This window comes from Ranitomeya imitator, chromosome 8 (genome assembly GCF_032444005.1).
Source record: "Ranitomeya imitator isolate aRanImi1 chromosome 8, aRanImi1.pri, whole genome shotgun sequence".
Taxonomy (NCBI): domain Eukaryota; kingdom Metazoa; phylum Chordata; class Amphibia; order Anura; family Dendrobatidae; genus Ranitomeya; species Ranitomeya imitator.
In genome coordinates this window covers 30,154,336-30,178,265 of record NC_091289.1, presented here as the reverse complement: position 1 = coordinate 30,178,265, position 23,930 = coordinate 30,154,336, and the positions used below count along the sequence as shown (strand labels likewise).

General features: G+C 45.1%; 1 protein-coding gene across 1 annotated transcript; it reads right to left on the bottom strand.

Annotated features, from left to right (window-relative positions):
• Window positions 1–812: 812 nt before the first annotated feature.
• On the bottom strand, window positions 813–23,484 carry ACOX2 (acyl-CoA oxidase 2). The gene is made up of 14 exons (XM_069736642.1): window positions 23,174–23,484; window positions 21,556–21,718; window positions 20,424–20,575; window positions 19,461–19,568; window positions 19,246–19,365; window positions 14,727–14,842; window positions 8,454–8,626; window positions 7,000–7,162; window positions 5,291–5,481; window positions 5,054–5,215; window positions 4,161–4,266; window positions 3,081–3,298; window positions 2,861–2,993; window positions 813–1,269 (listed from the first exon to the last, which is right to left on the bottom strand). The coding sequence occupies exons 1-14, from the start codon at window positions 23,316–23,318 to the stop codon at window positions 1,207–1,209; spliced, it is 2,013 nt and encodes a 670-aa protein (XP_069592743.1). The 5' UTR covers window positions 23,319–23,484; the 3' UTR covers window positions 813–1,206.
• Between the last annotated feature and the right edge of the window lie 446 nt (window positions 23,485–23,930).

Below are 23,930 nucleotides of genomic sequence, written 5' to 3'. Positions count from 1 at the left end.
CGAATCTATGCAGATTCAAATGTACAAACCCCTCTTTATTCTCAGATTAGACCTTTTCGTTTTTCTAGATAGTCTTCAGACAGAAATGGTGGAATTAATCAATTTGTAAATCTGGTTAATTATGAAATAATGTATTGCCTGCGTAAGATATTCTAATAAAAGATTCCTGTTCAGGTCACAATCCAGATCGTCTGCTTTATAGATGCTTTATTCTGGGGGGACCGTAGACCCCGCGCTGGCAGATTGGGTGGTTGGCACTAGCTCTAGAAGCAATGAACCGTGCAGATGTCACAGGGTTGCCGAGAATGGTGATTGGCTGCAGTGCTGGGATGACTGGCACAGGACGTCTGAAGACACGGTGTTTGACTCACTTGACCACTGCAGCCAATCGTAGGTTTCAGCGGTCCCATGACATCCAGATGGTTAAGCCGTTGCTTCTGGAACCAGCGCCAACTGCCAGAACGGTACTAGATCCACGGACGGAACAGGAGAAGAGGCTACCTGCGCAAGAGTAGTCCAGGATTTAGTAGAACCACTTTAAAAAGTAAAGAAATAACCTAGTAAATACCCCACTACTTCTTCAGTACCTTTCTTTGGTGGTCCCAACAGTCTTTGTTGACTTGTGCCGCAGCTGCTGTGATGTGCCACGAGTTCTGCAGCCAATTACTGACTTCAGCAGTGATGTAAATGTGTACCGCTGAGAACAGTGATTGGCTGCAGCGGTCATCACTGCAATACAAGTCAACAAAGTATAGCAAGAGCGGCACTAGCCGGCCATATCCATCTCTGAAGAAGGGAATAAACCTATAATCTTATTATTGGCATTATACAATATATTTTTTTTTCTTTTTATACAATTGCACATGAGATCGCAGTCGACACTCAGGACACGTTATTATGGATTTAGTTTAGTTTTCACATTCTATTTTCCTTCTGCACACGACGCTGTGGGACAATCGTGACATTTGCCACAAAGAGGGCAGTTTCGGGGGTTCACAAGACCCAAGTCCAGATGAATTCATTTTCTGCTTCCAGACGTTGGCCAACGCCAGTAGAGGCGAGGTCTTGGGTCCTTTCCCGCCACTCTTATGTATTACAATATAAAAAATGTATCGAAGCTGCCAGTATCAGCGGCTGGTAAGAACTGCAAGCAAAACGAAAAAAAAAACTTCCTGCAGCATCTAGGGTCTTGTAGGAGCATCCTCTTCATAATTTGGATTGGTTGCTTTGCATGTATGGCTTCAGGTAGGTCTCAAACACTGGATTCACCTGCGAGAATAAATAATAAAAAAAAGTGAGGCCAGGGTCACATATAGCAGAGGAGAATCAGTATTGTATCTGGACTGCTGGTGTCTCCTGCAGAGAGAACATGTAACCCCTGCAGTTCTGCTCACTAAAAGGTGTCTCCAACTGAAATCTGCACCTGGTGGGGTGGTTTTTTTGGGGCATAAGTCACGGGTAGAGACTCATTAAAAGGATCAGACACTGAATTCTAGATGCATGTGGTGCAAAGAGGCTACTTTCTTCCTACCCATTCACATACTTTTCCCTATCAGGGAGCTGTCACAGGGTTACCGCGACAGTGTGGAGCCAGAAGAACGCAACATCTCATTGCTCCTACTCCAGTGCTGAGAAGAACTTCTCCTTAATTTTAAATGTTTCTTTCTTCTGGCAGAACAGGGGTTAATCGGCCATGTTGGAAATCCCTGTGCTCACAGCTGAGCTCGGTTAGCCGCTCCCTTTATAATCTGGGCTCTGTTACAAATCCTTGTCAGAGCTAGCATTTGCTGCATGGCTAATAGAGGGAGAGGAGTTCTTATGAGAAGGCGAGTTGGAGGAGTTATCAGTGATTGTTGTTTGGTTTGTATGAGTGGTAATTCCTTATCCCCTATTTTGGTTTATTCCCCTACCTCCATGCCCCGATGCATTCGGCGGTTACATGTGAATGAATATTTTGCATGCCTGTAATTTTCTGTGTTTCCTTCTTTGTCGCATTGGTGTATTACAGTGCACAGTAGCGCCCCCTCTTCCGTGGGTGGGGGAAGAGAACAGACGGAGGGAGTTTAGGCAAGGGTAGAGGCCCTGACATCTTCACCTTCAGAAGTATCTCGAGGAACAGGGCGAGCTAGGGCGCCCCCAAGTGTTAAGAACAGAGAAGGAGCCCCTGGTCTTGGGTCACCCGACAGCTGTGTCGTGACAGAAGCATTGTCTGGTCTGTAAGACTATGCTCACACTGTCTTTTTTTGTTTTGAAAACTGTAGAAAATTGTTCCAGCAAGAAAAAAAAAAGCCACATTGCGGCCTCAACATGTGAACGCAGCCTAAGGTTTCCTTAGTCAATTGAAAATCTACACAAGCAGAGGCAGAACTTTTGTTATAGGGGATTTAAAGGGGTATTACCACCCCGCTAACCACTACCACGCTTTCTCCAACAAAGGACAATAAGGAAGTTGATCTTAAAGTGATGAGTCTAGCAGCGAGAAATTACATTTTGAAGTTCTGTATGTGTTTGGAGGAACATCGTTGCGTGATGATCTGCTTACAGCGCCTCGGTCTCACGCTGTATTCCCTGCCGTGTGCAGGGGGCAAACAACCTGTCAATCAACCAGAGGGTAGAGGCGCTAGGCAGGGAATACAGCGTGAGGCTGAGGAGCTAGTTGTGCATAGTCACGCCTCAGTGCACTTCTAGATGTGAGAGAAAAAGGGATCAACTTTCTTATTGGATATATAAAATTGCTTTTTTTTTATTTTTCTTAAAGGGATCCTACTTGGTTATGACTTTTATCTGTCCTTTGACAGGATGACTGCAGATCTTGAAGAAGATAGTATTGGTCACAATTCCAGAACTAGGCCACCATCACCTTTTTGTTCTCAGGGTTTTTCTGTGCCCACTCCAGCAGGTTATGGTATACATTCCCATCATAGGTCCCGATAGCTGATAACAACTGGTCATCTGTAAAATCAAACGCATCGACAAGTAGAACAGCATCTTTCCTGCAGATAAAAAGGGGAAAAATAATTTACATTGAAATATTTCTTCAAAATCCCTGTACAACGCTATGCACCAAATATTGCGCTCACCGCAGCTCAGCCAGGAGCCCCAGGTAAGCAGTTGTGGCCATGTCCAGCTGTTTCCCTGATAGGTAGCCATGTTGGAGGAAGTCCCCAGCACTTGTGAATATCCCATGCAACGCATACAGGTCACACAGTCGCTTCAGGACGACCTTAATCTCAGGATGATCGGAGACCAAATTCAGAGCCGAGATGAAAATCTTCACTGTCAACAAATGTGAATGCGCCTAAAAGACAGAGGACAAGGTCAGAGTTCTTGCATTCCTTAAGGGAATCACTTATTGACTGGTTTAGGTCCAACCGCTAGGACTTGCGCGGGTTGATATAAGGGGGAAATTTTAGCCCAGGATGGAGCACCAGGTTAGATGCTCGACTGACCCCCCCAGGTCAGAAGCCTGACCGACCACCAGGTTCAAAGTTCGACCGCCCACCGGGTCAGACGCTCGACCGCCCACCGGGTCAGAAGCTCGACCGCCCGCCGGGTCAGAAGCTCGACCGCCCGCCGGGTCAGAAGCTCGACCGCCCGCCGGGTCAGAAGCTCGACCGCCCGCCGGGTCCGACGCTCGACCGCCCGCCGGGTCCGACGCTCGACCGACCACCGGGTCCGACGCTCGACCGACCACCGGGTCCGACGCTCGACCGCCCACCGGGTCCGACGCTCGACCGCCCACCGGGTCCGACGCTCGACCGCCCACCGGGTCCGACGCTCGACCGCCCACCGGGTCCGACGCTCGACCGCCCACCGGGTCAGAAGCTCGACCGCCAACCGGGTCAGAAGCTCGACCGCCCACCGGGTCCGACGCTCGACCGACCACCGGGTCCGACGCTCGACCGACCACCGGGTCCGACGCTCGACCGACCACCGGGTCCGACGCTCGACCGACCACCGGGTCCGACGCTCGACCGACCACCGGGTCAGACTCTCCACCACCACTCCTGAAAAAAAGCGCTCAGCAGAGCATGAATGGAGCAGCGGTCAACCATGCGTAAGGCCACTCCATCCTCAAAGGGATATAAACAAGAAAAGGTTTTTTTTTTCCTGCCTCCCGACGTCAAGTAGCCAGGCAGTAAATGTGAGCACATACTTACTATTGAGGTTTTCACAAGCTCAACGGATGTTCTGTTCCACGCCACATATTGCTCAGACCCCGACTTCAACAGGCTCTGCATTTTGTTTGCTGCAGATGCGACGAGACTGAAAAATATAAATTATATATACGATTTCACAACAGCCCCTCCGCCACATAAGAACGCGGCACTAAAATGTTAGTGGGGAGTGATGGTTGTCGGAACCAGATAATGATTTTGCATCCGGTCCCGGTGAGTACATGTTCCGTTTTTGGATGATCGTTTCCCTTTCAAAATCGTTGTCCCATAAAGAACATTAATCACCGATTTATCGGGGGGAATGAGAAGTTTACAGTTCTGGCTGCAGAGACCCTCGCTGAGCCCCCAAAATGAAAGGGGATGTGACAAAGTTCACTATGTGCATAGAATGAAGAAAATGGAGCATGTGCGACCCTTGTATGGACAGTAATGGAGCAATAATAGCATGTGCCCCATTCAGACGGGGGACTATTGGGACCCCGTTTTGGGGATTGGTGGGAATACCAGCAGTCAGACCCCCAGTGATCATGCACTGATCACCTGTATCTTATGTATTTTTGGGGGATAACTACTTTAAGTAGGCATTGCTCCAATTCCTTATGTTTGGAGGGAGTATTTGATCTGTCCGCCAGTCCCCATCACCATTACCTCCTAATCATCCTGAATATTTTGGGATCCCCCCTTCTTTTAACCTCCAAAATCACAGCTGGAAAGCAAAATTCCTGTGCAAGGGTAGTTTGTATAGTCCACATTGAGACCCTCTTGTAATGTTTTTTGTTGTTTTTTTTTGTTTGTTTTTTTGGAGGGGAAAAAAAAATCCTGGGAGTTAAAACATTCTTAAAAGTTAGTAAAGTCGTGTGACAACCTCCATTTACCTGTACGCCCTGTGCTCGTACGCCTTCAAGTACACCTCTGGATTCAGGAAGTCAGCGGGCGTCCTCGCATGGCAGCCGCCGGCAGGTGGAGAGGAGAGATAGGCGGTGCTGGTTGGTAATGGTGTCCCTGACTGGGCGCCAGCAAAACATTTAAGCAAAAATCTAGAACATAAATAAATGAAAACTTAAAAACATAAAAATAACAAAGTAATATCAGATCTCGTTCCTTAGCAGTACCTCGCCACCTGCAAGTGCAGGACGGTATTCTCTCCTTCGTAAGTACATGAGGCACAAATCCTGGTGTAGAGGCTGGGTATACCGCTGTACAGGGAGTAGCCGTGGCCACCACATGCTTTGCGGCAAATTTCTACGCCATTGGAACTTATCTCTGTTGCAAAAGCCTTGATTCCGGATGTGAGAGCATGGAGCTAAAAGTATGGAGAGGACAAAAGTGTGTTATACAGTCTAGAAGATATTTTTATAGAGTCGTATCAGGGTGACCAGGTCCCAACAGGTTACTAATAATGCAGAATCATATGGTGGCACAGGCAAAAGGAGCTCAGACGCAGTGCCCATAGTTTTAAACAGAGGCGCTCTACTTATTTTATTCTTCAAGTCCCAGTTCACGGACCACGATTGCATGTCGCTTCATTCAAATCTAGAGCGGACCAACTTAGAGAATTAAATTTATAGGTCTGTGTATAAATATGGTAACAGGACCATTTAAAAATACAACTAAACGGCAAGTATAACAGACCCTCAATACATACCAAAAAGGCAAACACACATAGGAATAAGACAGAAAAAAAAAAACCCAGGACAGAAAATGATAGTTCTATTCCTAGAATTACATTTTATAGGTCTAGCGCTCCTTGAGAAAGCCATCTGGCGAAACGTACGTTGGAGTCTTGAGGTTATGTTTCCTGTTATTCCCTATTACATGGCATGTCTGTCTTGATATGTAATGAGTATTTTCTATGCTTACAAATAATTGTCAAATGGACAGAATGGCAAGTGTAGAATATCCTCCGTATAGATCAATACAGACATACCAAGTAATGGGGAACAACACGAGAAAAGAAAGCTCAGGACTCCGACGTACGTTTCGCCAGGTGGCTTTCTCAAGAAGTACTAGGCCTATAAAATTTAATTCTGGGAATATAACTATCATATTCCATACGTTTCGAGTCCTGGGGTTTTCTTTTTCTTCTGTTATTCGCATGGCATGTTTGCCTTTTTAATGTTTGTTGACAGGTAAATGGTAAGTATTAGAGACCCTCAATTTAACATTAACTTGCATTTTTAATGAACCTGTACCATATTTATACACAGAACTTGGGGAACATGTTTCCATTAATACTATACCCACTCTCTATACATTTTATTGTGAATTTTCATTCTGTATGGCTCCCTTCCCCTGTTTCCTATTTTTAAAAAATCACTTCTTATATAAATCAATAAAATATCATATATATTTTTTTATTTCTGGTTATTCACCTTATTGATAGTATTTCTATTATTCATATAGTGAATACACACATAGTTAATGCTGCATTATTTATATTTATGCTGCATTTATATTCCTATTGAAATTTAATAACCCTGTTTTGGTGATAAGTGCGGGTGCCACCAGTTGAATCCTCACTTATCATAGGTTGTTCATGGTATAATCGCCTTTCAGCTCAACTTATATGAATGGATTAGTTGTGTTCTTGAATTCTGCACTGGCAGAGAAATCATTTTTTTCTGCAGCCCACAAGGGACCAACAATAAGGTATAGGTGCCATTCAATGGGGACACTGTTTTCCATGCAGTTTTTTTATAATTTTTTTTTTATCTAAAGTAATGCAATGTTTGGTTCGTAGTGCACATATATACTGTATATCAGATCTTTATTCACATTCTATTGCCAAAATACAAGATTTTAACAAAAACCATCATGGTACCTCGGGAAGCAAGCTGAAGTTCTCCTTCCGGATCTCGCCGTACACTTCGTCATAAAATTTTGCCACATATTTGGCTGTGAAATGGATGGAATAACAGGTTGCCACCATGGGTAAAAGTTTTTGCTGCTGAGTTTGGTAGTCAAGGATTTTTGGTTCTCGGTCCCTACGGGAAAAAATTAATAAAGATCAGAAAAATTAGGGAAAAAAAAAATAATGAACATAAAAATGTGACCACAATTGAAGTGTCTGATGTTTTCATACAATTATTCTACTACGGGAAAAGCTTTAGTTTCTATTTAAAGGGGATGTGTCGGCACAAAAAGAGCTGTATTAAAAAAATATATATATTAAAAAAAAACACCCCACACAAAACAGGTTTTGTGTTGCTAATGTACCTGTGAATTTCCCAATAGAGGAAGTTAGTCTTAAAAAAATTTAAAAAAAATAAATAAAAGACCATCATGGTCAGTGTGAAAGTTTTAACATTTCTAATTTTAATACAAATTGTGATATGAAAAATTAAAATTACATTTAAACAATTGATAATTTTCTGATGACACATTCCCCTTAAGCTACAATGGATTGTATAGTTTAGAAAACCAATTTTCAACTACCATTTCAGGGAGTAATTATTTAGTAAAACTCATCCTCTCTGGTGTCCTATGAATTGCACAGATATCTCATTCATTTCAGTTAGAACCATGTTATTACTTATTTCCCCTGCGGAGGCGCCGCAGGGAGATTGTACACTTCACACTTAACATTTCAACAGATCAATAACAGAAAGTGGACAACCCCTTTAAGCAGAGGCTACCATTATGGAGCATAAACAAGTACGAGTGATGTCACCAAGTGAACCTATGATGTCACTAGAAGTTGATGCAAAGTCACTGATAAGACTGTCTATATTACACAGGACTATGGAAGTTTTTAATTCGGATATTAAAAAAAAAAAAAAAAGTTGGGTGACAGTTATGGTTGCTATTTGTTATCCAAAAAAAAAAATGTGATTGCTTATTTAATGGGGTATACCTATCTCCAATATCCTATGCCAATATATAGTAGTTGTAATAATGATAATAGTAGCTAAATACCTCCGATTAGAAATGTATAGTTCTTCTGATTCACTATGTCACTTATCCCATGTGCAGGGCATTGAAGTAACTTTAGGCGCAACCATGGAAACTTCTCATATAGTGACAGTTAGTGGTCATAACCATGGATACCGAAGCTACTGCAATACCCTCCACATGGGGTAAACAACATAGCAAATCAGAAGAACTATACTACATTTCTAATTGTAGGTATTTGCTAATATTATGATTACACCTACTACATATTGGGATAGGATCTTAGAGATGGAATATCCCTTTTAATGGCTGAATAGAAGTTTAAAAAAACTTGACTTAAAATGTAGACATAGGTTCCTGGCGACAAATACACGGCAGACTTACCCCGGCTTTAACTCCGATTGGCGTCTGACAGCCGAGTATCGGACAGAGATGGTGCAGGCCTTCATCAGCGCCTCCAGCACCTCGTCCTGCAGCATGCCAACCCTCACCGCAATCATGGTGAAATAATTTATCTTGTCAGATCCACGTTTGATATAAGAGCCATCGGGCAGAACCTGGTGACCAGGAGGAAACCCACATGAGATGTCTGTACGGTACAATGTGAATATACCGGTAGCCGCCCCGACGACATGTTCTCCATGGACGGAGGGGCATATCTACCAGGAAGGGGCCCAGGATGGAGGGGCCAACATACCAGGAAGGGGCCCAGGATGGAGGGGCCAACATACCAGGAAGGGGCCCAGGATGGAGGGGCATACATACAGTTAGGGCCAGAAATGTTTGGACAGTGACACAATTTTCGCGAGTTGGGCTCTGCATGCCACCACATTGGATTTGAAATGAAACCTCTACAACAGAATTCAAGTGCAGATTGTAACGTTTAATTTGAAGGGTTGAACAAAAATATCTGATAGAAAATGTAGGAATTGTACACATTTCTTTACAAACACTCCACATTTTAGGAGGTCAAAAGTAATTGGACAAATAAACATAACCCAAACAAAATATTTTTATTTTCAATATATTGTTGCAAATCCTTTGGAGGCAATCACTGCCTTAAGTCTGGAACCCATGGACATCACCAAACGCTGGGTTTCCTCCTTCTTAATGCTTTGCCAGGCCTTTACAGCCGCAGCCTTCAGGTCTTGCTTGTTTGTGGGTCTTTCCGTCTTAAGTCTGGATTTCAGCAAGTGAAATGCATGCTCAATTGGGTTTAGATTTGGAGATTGACTTGGCCATTGCAGAATGTTCCACTTTTTGGCACTCATGAACTCCTGGGTAGCTTTGGCTGTATGCTTGGGGTCATTGTCCATCTGTACTATGAAGCGCCGTCCAATCAACTTTGCAGCATTTGGCTGAATCTGGGCTGAAAGTATATCCCGGTACACTTCAGAATTCATCCGGCTACTCTTGTCTGCTCTTATGTCATCAATAAACACAAATGACCCAGTGCCATTGAAAGCCATGCATGCCCATGCCATCACGTTGCCTCCACCATGTTTTACAGAGGATGTGGTGTGCCTTGGATCATGTGCCGTTCCCTTTCTTCTCCAAACTTTTTTCTTCCCATCATTCTGGTACAGGTTGATCTTTGTCTCATCTGTCCATAGAATACTTTTCCAGAACTGAGCTGGCTTCTTGAGGTGTTTTTCTGCAAATTTAACTCTGGCCTGTCTATTTTTGGTATTGATGAATGGTTTGCATCTAGATGTGAACCCTTTGTATTTACTGTCATGGAGTCTTCTCTTTACTGTTGACTTAGAGACAGATACACCTACTTCACTGAGAGTGTTCTGGACTTCAGTTGATGTTGTGAACTGGTTCTTCTTCACCAAATTAAGTATGCGGCCATCATCCACCACTGTTGTCATCCGTGGACGCCCAGGCCTTTTTGAGTTCCCAAGCTCACCAGTCAATTCCTTTTTTCTCAGAATGTACCCAACTGTTGATTTTGCTACTCCAAGCATGTCTGCTATCTCTCTGATGGATTTTTTCTTTTTTTTCAGCCTCAGGATGTTCTGCTTCACCTCAATTGAGAGTTCCTTTGACCGCATGTTGTCTGCTCACAGCAACAGCTTCCAAATGCAAAACCACACACCTGGAATCCACCCCTGACCTTTTAACTACTTCATTGATTACAGGTTAACGAGGGAGACGCCTTCAGAGTTAATTGCAGCCCTTAGAGTCCATTGTCCAATTACTTTTGGTCCCTTGAAAAAGAGGACGCTATGCATTACAGAGCTATGATTCCTAAACCCTTTCTCCGATTTGGATGTGGAAACTATCATATTGCAGCTGGGAGTGTGCACTTTCAGCCCATATTATATATATAATTGTATTTCTGAACATGTTTTTGTAAACAGCTAAAATAACAAAACTTGTGTCACTGTCCAAATATTTCTGGCCCTAACTGTACCAGGAAGGGGCCCAGGATGGAGGAGCCTACATACCAGGAAGGGGCCCAGGAAGGAGGGGCATACATACCAGGAAGGAGCCCAGGATGGAGGGGCATATGTACCGGGAAGGAGCCCAGGATGGAGGGGCATATCTACCAGGAAGGGGCCCAGGATGGAGGGGCATACATACCAGGAAGGGGCCCAGGATGGAGGGGCATACATACCAGGAAGGGGCCCAGGATGGAGGGGCATACATACCAGGAAGGGGCCCAGGATGGAGGAGCCTACATACCAGGAAATGGCCCAGGATAGAGGGGCATAAATACCAGGAAGGAGCCCAGGACGGAGGGGCATACGTACTAGGAAGGAGACCAGGATGGAGGGGCATATCTACCGGGAAGGAGCCCAGGATGGAGGGGCATATCTACCAGGAAGGGGCCTCGGATGGAGGGGCATATCTACCGGGAAGGAGCCCAGGATGGAGGGGCATATGTACCGGGAAGGAGCCCAGGATGGAGGGGCATATCTACCAGGAAGGGGCCCAGGAAGGAGGGGCATACATACCAGGAAGGAGCCCAGAAAGGAGGGGCATACATACCAGGAAGGAGACCAGGATGGAGGGGCCAACATACCAGGAAGAGGCCCATGATGGAGGGGCATACGTACCAGGAAGGGGCCCAGGATGGAGGGGCCAAGATACCAGGAAGAGGCCCATGATGGAGGGGCATACGTACCATTAAGGGGCCCTGGATGGAGGGGCATATCTACCAGGAAGGAGCCCAGGATGGAGGGGCATATGTATCGGGAAGGAGCCCAGGATGGAGGGGTCTACATACCAGGAAGGGGCCCAGGATGGAGAAGCATACATACCAGGAAGGGTCCAGGATGGAGGGTATACGTACCAGGAAGGGGCCCAGGATGGAGGAGCCTACGTACCAGGAAGGGGCCCAGGATGGAGGAGCCTACATACCAGGAAGGGGCCCAGGATGGAGGGACATATGTACCGATAAGGGACCCAGGATGGAGGGGCTTATATACCATGAAGGAGACCAGGATGGAGGGGCATATGTACCAGGGAAGGGCCGAGAATGGAGGGGCATACGTACCAGGAAGGCGACCAGGATGGAGGGGCCTACATACCAGGAAGGGGCCCAGCATATAAGGTGCATACATACCAGGAAGGGGCTCAGGATGGAGGGACCTAAATACCCGGAAGGGGCCCAGGATGGAGGGGTGTTATGATAAGGTAATTCAGTACCACAATGGACATAGAAGTCAGAGCACATACAGTGACCTGACAATAACCCAAAAACATAGAACGAGCTCTGAGACGTGGGAACTCTGCTGACCGCAATCCCTAATCCTCTCCAACCACACTAGAGGCAGCCGTGGATTGCGCCTAACGCTCCCTATGCAACTCGGCACAGCCTGAGAAACTAGCTAGCCTGAAGATAGAAAATAAGCCTACCTTGCCTCAGAGAAATACCCCAAAGGAAAAGGCAGCCCCCACATATAATGACTGTGAGTTAAGATGAAAAGACAAACGTAGAGATGAAATAGATTTAGCAAAGTGAGGCCCAACTTTCTGAACAGAGCGAGGATAGGAAAGGAAATTTTGCGGTCAACACAAAACCCTACAAAAAACCACGCAAAGGGGCAAAAAGACCCTCCGTACCGAACTAACGGTACGGAGGTACACCCTCTGCGTCCCAGAGCTTCCAGCAAGCAAGTAAAAAACAAATAAGCAAGCTGGACAGAAAAAACAGCAAACAAAATAGCAAAAGCGAAACTTAGCTATGCAGAGCAGCAGGCCACAGGAACGATCCAGGAGGAAACAGGTCCAATACTAGAACATTGACTGGAGGCCAGGATCAAAGCACTAGGTGGAGTTAAATAGAGCAGCACCTAACGACTTCACCACATCACCTGAGGAAGGAAACTCAGAAGCCGCAGTACCACTCTCCTCCACCAACGGAAGCTCACAGAGAGAATCAGCCGAAGTACCACTTGTGACCACAGGAGGGAGCTCTGCCACAGAATTCACAACAGAGGGGCATACGTACCAGGAAGGGGCCTAGGATGGAGGGGCATACGTACCAGGAAGGGGCCCACGATGCAGGGGCATACTACGTACCAGGAAGGGGCCCAGGATGGAGAGGCATACATACCAGGAAGGGGCCCAGGATGGAGGTGCATACGTACCAGGAAGGGGCACAGGATGGAGGGGCATACATACCAGGAAGGGGCCAAGGATGGAGGGGCATATGTACCGGTAAGGGGCCCAGGATGGAGGGGCCTATATACCATGAAGAGGACCAGGATGGATGGGCCTAACTACCAGGAAGGGGACCAGAATAGAGGGGCCTACATACCAGGAAGGGGCCCAGGATGGAGGTACATACATACCCGGAAAGGGCCCGGGATAGGAGATGCATACATACCAGGAAGGGGCCCAGGATAGAGGTATATACATACTAGGAGGGGCCCAGTTTAGAGGCATATATATACCAGGAAGGGGCCCAGGATGAAGCATATATACATCAGGAAGGGGGGACATATATAGCAGGAAGGGACCCAGGATTGGGTACATATATACCAGGAAGGGGCTCGGGATGTAGCACATATATATACCATTAAGGATTGTAGGAAGTGCGTGGGGTGTATATATATGTCCCCCCTTTCTGATATATATGTGCTTCATCCTGGGCCCCTTCCTGATTTATTTGCTCCACTATCCTGGTCCCCTTCCTGGTATTAATATACCGGGGGGGGGTGCATATATACCAGGATGGGGCCAAGGATGAAGCACATACAGTACATACCTAGAAAGGGCCCAGGAATGGAGACATCTACTATATAATTGTCTAAAGGTCACTTCCGTCTGTCTGTCTGTCACGGATATTCATTGGTCGCGGCCTCTGTGTGTTCTGGAAATGCAAGTCGCTGACTGGTCGTGGCAAAACAGCCACGACCAATCAGCGACGGGCACAGTCCGGAAGAAAATGGCCGCTCCTTACTACCCGCAGTCAGTGCCTGTCGCCCGCATACTCCCCTCCACTGACCGCTCACACAGGGTTAATGCCGGCAGTAACGGACCGCGTTATGCCGCGGGTAATGCACTCCGTTACCGCCACTATTAACCCTGTGTGTCCCCAACCTTTTACTATTGATGCTGCCTATGCGGCATCAATAGTAAAAAAAATTTAATGTTAAAAATAATAAAAAAAAAACAAAAATTCTGCTATACTCGCCCTTCGTTGTCCGCTGAGCCGCTCACGCCTGCTGCCATCTTCCGTCTCGCGAGACCGCTAAGTTATCTGGGTACTTTCGCAATGCATCCTGGGAACGGAAGATGGCGCCAGCCGCGCGCCTATCGCCGGAGCTCTGCTGGATCCCAGGAGGTGAGTATATATCTAATTTTTTATTTTAATTATTTTTTTAACAGGGATATGGTGCCCACACTGCTGTATACTACATGGGCTGTGTTACATACCGCGTGGCTCTGTGCTGTATACTACATAGGCAGTGTTATATACTATGTGGGCTGTGTGATATACTCCGTGGGCTGTGCTACATACTACGTGGCCACTGTTATATACTGCGTGTGCTGTGCTATATACTACGTGACTGGGCAGTATACTACGTGGCTCTGTGCTGTATACTACGTGGCTGGGCAATATACTACGTGGCTCTGTGCTGTATACTACGTCGCTGTGCAATATACTACGTGACTGGGCAATATACTACGTCACTGTACAATATACAATGTGGCTGGGCAATATACTACATGGCTGGACAATATACTACGTGGACATGCATATTCTAGAATACCCGATGCGTTAGAATTGGGCCACCATCTAGTTATGACATAAATAGGAGGGGCAACTCGTATGTCGCTTTAGGATTCAGAAAGCTACAAAAGACCCATACATCTGACCAACATACGAGGGTTGAGGGAAGGGGACACGGGAGGTTAAAATGTTTTCATTGGACTCTAGTTACACCTCTGGTGAAGGACCTTTGGTCACATGACCACAATAATCGCCAAAGATTCTTCTAACCTTCAAAACTGGACCTATAATGCAGCACTGGCTTTATTAGTGCGGTTTCTGACTTGTTCTGGCCAGGGGCCCTTTTGGTGATGTAAGTCCTGGGCAGTTCCCCAGTTCATCCCCACCCAATGCTAGTCCTTGACTGTAGCTGCTCTTTAATATTATATGGGCTCTGTGGTGCTGAATACACAGAATAGCCTCCATACCTGCGAGTATCTGCTCAGCATGTTTTCCTTTGGGACTCGAATATTCCTCATTATGAGATAACCATTGTCAATATTCTCAAAGGACATCTTAGGCCCAATGTCCCCAACAGATATACCTGGAACAAAAGGAAACATGATCTGTCCTGGTGATTAAAGGGACTCTGTCACCTGAATTTGGAGGGAACAATCTTCAGCCATAGGGGCGGGGTTTTCGGGTGTTTGATTCGCCCTTTCCTTACCCGCTGGCTGCATGCTGGCTGCAATATCGGATTGACGTTCATTCTCTGTCCTCCGTAGTACATGCCTGCACAAGGCAATCTTAATTACCCCTGAAGGGGTCTGTATTTTATTTTAAAGAAGGTTTGTTAGCTCAAAAGTACCCAATTTTTGCTCTTGGTCAAGGCCACACACAAACCATTGATTTGAATAGACACTGTGTAATACCTCATTTCACCAGTGGTGGTGCAGTAGGGGAAAATGAAAACTTCTTGCTCGGTTTCCTTGCCCAGTGCCGCCATCAGGACATATTGGCGTATGGGGCCCAGTGAGCAGAAGCAAGGAGGGTAAGGTTCCTGTCAAAACCCCACGTCTCTTTGCTTCTTCTCATCAGGCCACAGGGGCAAAATCCAGCCAATTCAGTAACTGAACGTGCGTCCTCTGCTTCGACCATCATCTTCCTGCACTGCGTTAGTTAACAGATGCCAGCCAATCAGAGGCCAGCAGCTAACGTTGGTGCGCATGTCGGATGACGTCACTGCCATGCACCAGTTCCTCAATTGGATGAGAAAGAGAGGACATCGCGGGACTGTGGCCAGGTAAGGAGAATTTTTATTTTTTTTGTAGGATGGAGACACATGGGGGCCAGGAATGAGGCACATTATTACAGGAAGGGGCAAGGATGTGGGACATTATCACTGTAGGTGTAGGGGCTAATGCAGGCTCGGACTGGCCCACCGGAGAACCAGAGGATTATTCGGTGGGCCCAGGCACTGACACCTGCTGCTGGCATACTGGCCAGCAGCTGCCTAGGGTCCCCACTGCTCCAGGGGCTCCAAACCAGTGGCTATGGGGCCCCTGAGTCAAGGGGACCCACCCTGTGCCATCGTAGCAGCAGCTGGAGACAGGATCCTGTCCCCGCTGCTAAAGCAAAATGAATATTCACGCTTCCCCACGCCCCTATGGGCGTGGAGAGGTCTGAATACCATTTCTCTTTAATAGCGGGCGGCGTTAACCACAGGCTGCAGATAACACTGCCCGCATGTAAAGCCCCAACACTGCACCACACACACACACACATGCACACACACAAATCACCACACCACATACACACACACGCAGACACACAAAGCACCGCACCACATACACACAGACACACACAGAGCAGCACACCACATACACATACGTACACACAGAGCAGCACATCCCAGCATCCTGCTTCCTGTCTGAGACAGCCCAGCTGGATGACATCATCATCCAGCGCGTTGTCTCATACAGAAAGCTGCCGGCGAGGAAGAGGCTGCCGGGATGTGCTGCTGCTGTGGGGAGGTGAGCTGTGCTGTGTGTGTGTGTGTGTGTGTGTGTGTGTGTGTGTGTGTGTGTGTGTGGTGGGGAAGGACAATGACATTGGTGGGGGGAGACAATGATGGAGGTGATGGGTAATGATGGTGGTGGTGGGAGATAATAATGGAGGTGATGGGCAATGATGGTGTGGGAGGCAATGATAGAGGTGATGGGCATTGATGGTGGGGAAGACAATGATGAAGGTGATGGGCAATGATGGTGAGGGAGGCAATGATGGAAGTGATGGGCAATGATGGTGAGGGGAGGCAATGATGGAAGTGATGGGCAATGATGGTGGGAGAGGCAATGATGGAGGTGATGGGCAATGATGGTGGGGGAGGCAATGATGAAGGTGATGGGCAATGATGGTGGTGGGAGGCAATGATGAAGGTGATAAAATGGGCAATGATGGTGGTGGTGGGGGAGGCAATTATGGAGGTGATGGGCAATGATGGTGGTGGGGGAGGCAATGATGGTGGTGGGGGAGGCAATGATGGAGGTGATGAAATGGGCAATGATGGTGGTGGGAGGCAATGACGGAGGTGATGATGGAGATGATGTAATGAACAATGATGGTGGTGGGGGAGGAGGCAATGATGGAGGTGGTGGAATGGGCAGTGATGGGGTGGTGGGGGAGAATGATAGGGGTGGGGGAGAAGGCAATGATGGAGGTGGTGATGAGGACAATGATGGGGTGGAGAGGGGCTGCATTATACTTTATGAGGGGGCTACATTATATTCTGTGGGGGGACTGCATTATTCTCAGGAGACTACATTATATTCTGGGTGACTACATCATACTATATGAGGGGGCTACAGTATACTCTATGGGGGGGTGCATTATATTCTGTGGTGGGGCTGCATTATTCTCTCAGGGGACTACATTCTATTCTGAGGGGCTACATATTACTATATGAGGGGGCTACAGTATACTCTATGGGGGGCTCCATTATATTCTGTATTGGGGCTGCATTCTCTCAGGGGACTACATTATATTCTAGGGGCTACATCATACTATTTGAGGGGGGGGCAGCATTATCCCCTCTGAGGGGGCTGCAGTATACTCTATGGGGGGCTGCATTATATTCTGTGGTGGGCTGCATTATACTATATGAGGTGGGCTGCATTATTTATACCCTATGAGGGTGCTACATTATATTCTATGGTGGGGACTGCATTATATTTTGTGGGGTGCTGCATTATATTCTATGAGAGGGGGCTGCATTATATTTTATGAGGGGGCTACATTATATTCTATGAGAGAGGCTACATTATATTCTATGAGGGGGCGACATTATATTCTACGAGGGGGCTACCCCAACCCCTGCTACATAATTAAGATGTGTACTACATTATATTATACCTTGATATTAGCTTGTTTTACGGCACAATTGGTGGTCTTGTATCTTTTTCTATGCAGCTACATAGTGGGCCCCAAGAATGATTTTCTCTGGTGGGCCCAAGGTGCTCCAGTCCGACGCTGGGCTAATTAAGGGATACTATGTATTTTATTTTTGAGGATACTGTTTTCAGGGGGGTGATTACTGTGCAGGGCGACACGATGTCTCTTATTTTCTTCAGTGCATAAGTTGGGAGAATGTGCTCTGGAAGCGGTGCTCTAGATAATCGTGTTATTTTCTGCAGAGACGAGTCCTGGCTGGAAAAAGTGTGTGCTTGATGAAGAAAAGCAAAGATGAAGGACTTCAGCTAGAGACATCACTGAATTACCTGTATACTTACAATATACTGTACACTGTGTACTATGTACAGAGCTCCTGTTTGTCACTTATGGTAATTTTAATATTGTGGGGGTTTTTGTATATTAAAAATCAGTATTGTAGTATTCAATCACTGTGTGCTGTAATATGTGGCCCGGCCAAGGTGTGGTGGTATTTGTGCATGGTATGTGCTTTTATTCAGTCACTATGTGGTGGTAATATGTGGTCTCATCATGGTGCGATGGTATTTGTGCCTTGTATGCGTTATTATTCGGTCACTATGTGGTGGTAGTATGTGGTCTGGTCATGGCGTAATGATATTTGTGCCTTGTATGCGGTATTATTTGGTCACTATGTGGTGGTAATATGGGGTCTGGTCAGGGTGTGATGTATTTGTCTCTTGTATGTGATATTCTTGGTCATTTAAAAAAATGTACATCAAAAATTCCCTTAAAGAACAATAAATAAAGATATAGCTAAAAAAGAGTATTGGATATTTTAAGAAATGTTTAATAGGTTACAGTACAGTAGAGGCCTGCTACAAGAGTCATCATGGCGACATAAAACAAAAAACTGATGGCTATGTAATTTGATTTGGTGATAGGAACTGTTAATGTGTAATTGGTGAGGCCAAGGTGCAGAAGTGAAATTTTTCCAAGAGTGGGCAGTGCGACTGTGGAAGGTTCAGATGGGAAGGGGGGATGGATTATGATCTGGGGTGGAGCTAGGTGAAGTTTCAAGGGTGCCCCAAAATTTTGCCGGTATGGGGTCCCTGAAATTCCTGGTGGCAGCCCTGTCCTTTCCCACAATGTCCTGGAAGGCGAAACTAGGAGTCCACATAATAAAAGGGAATCTGACGGCAGGTTTTTGCATAGCATAAAGTAGAGTAGCATAAAGTAGGGCAATAAAACCTGATTACAGGGATGTCTCACTTATTAGGCTGTGTGCTGGCTGTAGCTTTAATACAATCAGTGCTTTATCTGCAAAACAAGATGTCACAGGCCAAACCAGCCAACTTGTCTAACCACGCCCTCACTACTGATTGGCAGCAAGCTGCCAATCAGGACTGTGGGCAGAGCTATACACCATTTTGCAATCTGAGACTACATCTACAGAAAGGATTCTAGCAAAACAGCACCAAGCAGTCCACTAACACATCGCTGGAATCAGGGTCTCAGCCCCTACATTATGCTCCTCTCAGACAATTCCCTTTACATGGTCTATTAAACTCGGGATGTTACCTGGGAGCGGTGTGTGGTCCTTAAGACTTCTAACCTGGACTATGAACGGATGCATGCCGTACTTCTTCCCATTGCTGCAAAGCTGGGCGAGGACCACAGCATGAGTGCTGGTTTTTCCTACTGTACATATGAAAAAAAAAATAAAAATATATTTTTTTTTCTAAAAAATAAAAAGACTAAAATTCGAGGCGTTACTAATTAAAGATATTACGTACAATCTCCGGGCCACCATTTTGTCGCCGTTATCTGTGGGGTGTCTATTATAAATTCCTGGGTGCTAGGGTCAAAAGTGGCTGTGGTTTCTAATCCCCGCAGATATGTCCCTGCAAATACAGAACAGAAGCGGTTAAAATTTGCTTCGAGACGATGCGTCGGCGACGCAGAAATTAATTCTAGAGACATAAAACAAACATGGCGACACAGCTGGTAACCCGTGACATGGCGCCGGATCCTGGCCTCTTACCTCCAGCGATTGCCTTCACCGGCAGGAATCATGCATCTGTCATTAACTTTTCTGTTTGTCCCTGGATCAATTATTAACTTTTAAAAAGTAATTACCGTTTAGATTTTCTTATTTCAGAAATCAATAGTCCACATAAAAATATGAAACATTTGTGATAAGATGATCAGAGAAATCGACTTCTTTCACCTCCTGGATTGAAATTCATAGGTAAAATCTGTATTCAGGGAAGACAATATTTTCACAGATTGCTGAGAAAGAAAATGACAGTTGGTGCTTATAAAATTCTATAGAGAGGGGGAGGAGCCAAAGACATTCTACAGAAAGTTCCATAGAACCTTATAAGCACTAACTGTCATCTCTCTCAGCTATGAGATAGTCTACATTCACTGAAGACAAATTTTACCAGTGAATTGAACATGATTGGTCAGTAGGAGAAAGAAGATGTTTTCTCTGATAAAATATATTGCAAAAGTTTCTTATTTTCACATGTACTACTTATTTGTGGAAAAAATATCAAAACAAACTTTGCCAGCCCTTTTGATCATACATACGCCCTAACTCTTCAGCAGAATTCTTAAAGCTTAAAATGAGGATTATACAGCCATTCTGACATGTATTTTCATAACAAGGTCACCAGCCTCCTCAGTTACAGGTAGTCAATATAATAAATGTATGAACAGATACATTTTGAAGATACAGACATGGACAAACTTACCATGTCCCAGTTCAGTCTGTGCATAGGTTCCAAAAATTTGATAATTATCTGCAAGAGGCAGCCACTTGGAAATTTGCTCATCTGTGCCCAAGGCACTGATAGTTTTCTTGAAAATATGGTGTATATTAAAACCAATTTCTCCTCCCAGTGCGCTATAATAGTAGAAAAAAAAAAAAAGGCCGGAATATCAAGAGTCAACTCGCACTAACAATGACCCACAGTGGTGTCACTATTGGAAAGTTGCACTTTCTTGTATAGATTGTCTCAGTCCTCAACTGGCTAATGAAGCCTTTTATTCCCATTCCTGACCAGGCACTTTCCCCCCAGTACATGCGGTTCAAAAGCCAACAATTTTTTATCGTTCAGATTTCCAAATACCATGAAATGTTTTTCTTTAGCCATACACAGGTCTACATTTTTAAGTTACTACCATACTGTCTGTTTATTGCTATCAGTGTGAAAATAAATGAAAAAAAACGTCTGCTTTTCACTTCTTTTTTTTATGACCACAAAAAATATGTTCCCCTCTCTATAATAATATTTTTGATATAATAGACTTTTTTTTACCCCACAATGAAAGTGGGGTTAGTAACCACAATTTAGACTGGCTTTTTTACTTAATTATTTTTAGTTTCACACATTGTGACCCCCATAAAGTCATAAAAGACCTTTGGGGTGCATTTCAACACTTAAAAAAAATTGTAAAAAAAAAATATTTATCTTATTTCCCCTGTAACTTGGGCTGGAATATTAGCCCCTGTACAGTGGAAATGCATTATTTTGTTTAATCTCAGGTATTGCAGCAAATTTTTTTCTTTTTTTTCTTTCCTGTTTACGTGCTTTCCTTGAAATAATTTGTTATCACTGGCAGCGCCAACGTGGGCTGGCAGAGATCATTTGATCACTGAGAACAATACAAAGAGCTCATTGGGCACAATGTAGCCTGGAAAGGAGCACAATGTAGCCTGGAAAGGAGAGGACAGAAGCGTTGAATGATAGCTTTTGTCTGTTCCTTAGGGTCCACGGCAGGCAGCCAAAGACCCAACCTGGAGAGCTCCGCCCTGGGGTACATTGGTGGATGCCCATTATGCCTCCCATTTATCAGTCATATATAAGGATCTAGATAAGTAACCTGATTATATAGGTAATCTCTGGTCCGTTTTCGTCCCATCCCATTTCCTTCATCTTTCGCCTTAAGTGGATACTGTTCTTGATGCCTCCTTCATATCTCTCCGCGCGGGTCTTGAAGTACAGGAATTCTCGGCTGAAGACAGGGTCCTTGTTAATGGCGCTCACTAGGGAAATTAGAGTGGATACGTACATGTATTAGAATGCCAAATAATGAAGGAGTTATCCCCCCCCCTCCTCTCCTCCTTTGTCCTTCATGGAAAGTAATGAAACTTTTGCAAATGACTTTATTAGGGGGGGTTTGTCTTCATTCCTGAAAAAAAAATGTATAAAGTTGGCGTCTAACCTCTGCCCAGTCTATTCGCCTGCACAGATATCATAAAATACTCATTTGGAGTACAGCTGATGGCAGTAATGGGTCAGCTGACCCATCACTGCAATCATCTGTACTCCAAATGGTCATGTTATGATATCTGTACAGCTAAAGTCAGGGAAATAATAAAAAAAACAGGGGTTAGAAGCCACTTGCATGTTTTATTTTATTTATTTTATTTTTTTTACAAGAATGAATACTAAGCCCCCTAAGAAAGTTATTTGCAAAGTTTCATAACTTTCTAAGCTGAACAAAATGGTTGAAAAGTGGTTAGACTCCATTTCAGGAATATTCGACTCTTAGGCTAAAAACTGTGGCGCTCAGGATACTTTGTCTGCGGTGCTGTTGCATTGTGTTCGGAGCATGTGGTCATTATCGGTGCAGGTTACTTCTGACCGATGAACTTCAGCACAGTCGTGCCTGTTGTGACTCTCGAGCTTTGACTATGCAACACATTTACAGCCTGTAGTTTAGAAACATCTGATAATCATTTTGCTGCCAGGTGACTGATTGCGGGTACATTATTACACAACTGGAGGCATCGCTGCAGGTTAAACCGTCATCTCGCTGTATATCAAGGCATAGAAGACGCATCCCCATGCATTTTATCTAACGACAATCAGCTATACTACATTTACATACAGAATTATTTTTTTTTTACGACACTTAAAATTTGCAGCATAAACCTATAAAAAAACAAAAACTTCTTTATTCACCATCCCTAGGTCCAGCATTTAGTCCCAGTCAGCGATTCTGAGCAGCATGTGCTGTCAACGCGGGCAAAGCTGCTCAGCTCAGTGAGTGACAGACACTAAGGGCAGCAGCAGAGACTCGGTGCCGGACCTGGGCACGGTGAGTAAAATACTGATTGCTTTTTTCTCCCCTTCAAACAAATTGCAGCCAGGTGTGTGTGTTGTTGTTGCTGCTGCTGCTGCTGTTGTTGTTGCTGCTGCTGCTGTTGTTGCGGCTGCTGTTGTTGTCATGAAAAAGGGCAAAAAAGCAATGCCAGAGAAGCAGCGTAACCTTCAGATTTTTGGTCTCCGTTGAAATATAGTTGTAAAAGTTGTGTTTCCGTGTCAATTTTGCACAAAAGAAAAAAAAAGAGAGAAAATAATAAATTAAAGTTAATTTACTTTGCCGATACCATAAAATGCTGCGGAGTTAACGTGCACAAAATCAGCAACGTGTGAACCGAGCCGAATAAGTGCGAAGTCCTACACAGAGACCGGGGTCCTGAAGAAGCTCTTACCTACTGCTCTTCTGACGCGGGTTTCCTCGGCTCCTTCATCCAGAATGTTAGTGAGGGTCTCCACATTGAAGGAAGGGCTTTCCCTCTCGCTGGCAAGGTCAGGGTTGACGTCTCTCCCTGCAGAACTCACTTTCCACCAGGCCATTGTGTACTGGGAGCTGCGCCTTTGCACTGGTTGCTCTGGGACTGTCCTGGATTGTGACTTTTGCACAGGCAGGACTCTTAGTACAGGGCAGGAGTGAGGAGGAGCAGGAGCAGATCAGCTGGGGATTAAAGGTAGAGAGCACAAATGGCTTAAAGGGATCACAAATAGCTAAAAGGGACTGTCCTGTGTCAGTGGGAGGGCAGGAGGCGTTCACATACAGGCAGCACCATTCTGCAGATTGTTGAGCGGAAGATCTTCTTTTCTTAACTCTTTTCTAACCAGACGTTCAAGTTCAAAGTTTCATAAACAAGAAAAGGGTGCGCTGAACGATAATCTGAGCTGTATGTAAATCTAAGATCCAAGGGTGCTACATTATGTATGGAAACACAAGAGTATACCAGAGAAAAAGAGACAGGAAAATACATGTAGATCGTGCACACCCTGGGAATTATTACATAAAAATGGGCTTTATGGTAAACATAAAATACTATCAAGACAAAAAATATAAAAACATGTAAAACCACATACAGAAAGTACTGTAGGTTTAGAAAGCATATAAAGTAACTTTTATACATGGATCTTTTGCTGCAGACTTCTTCACACTTGGTGCAA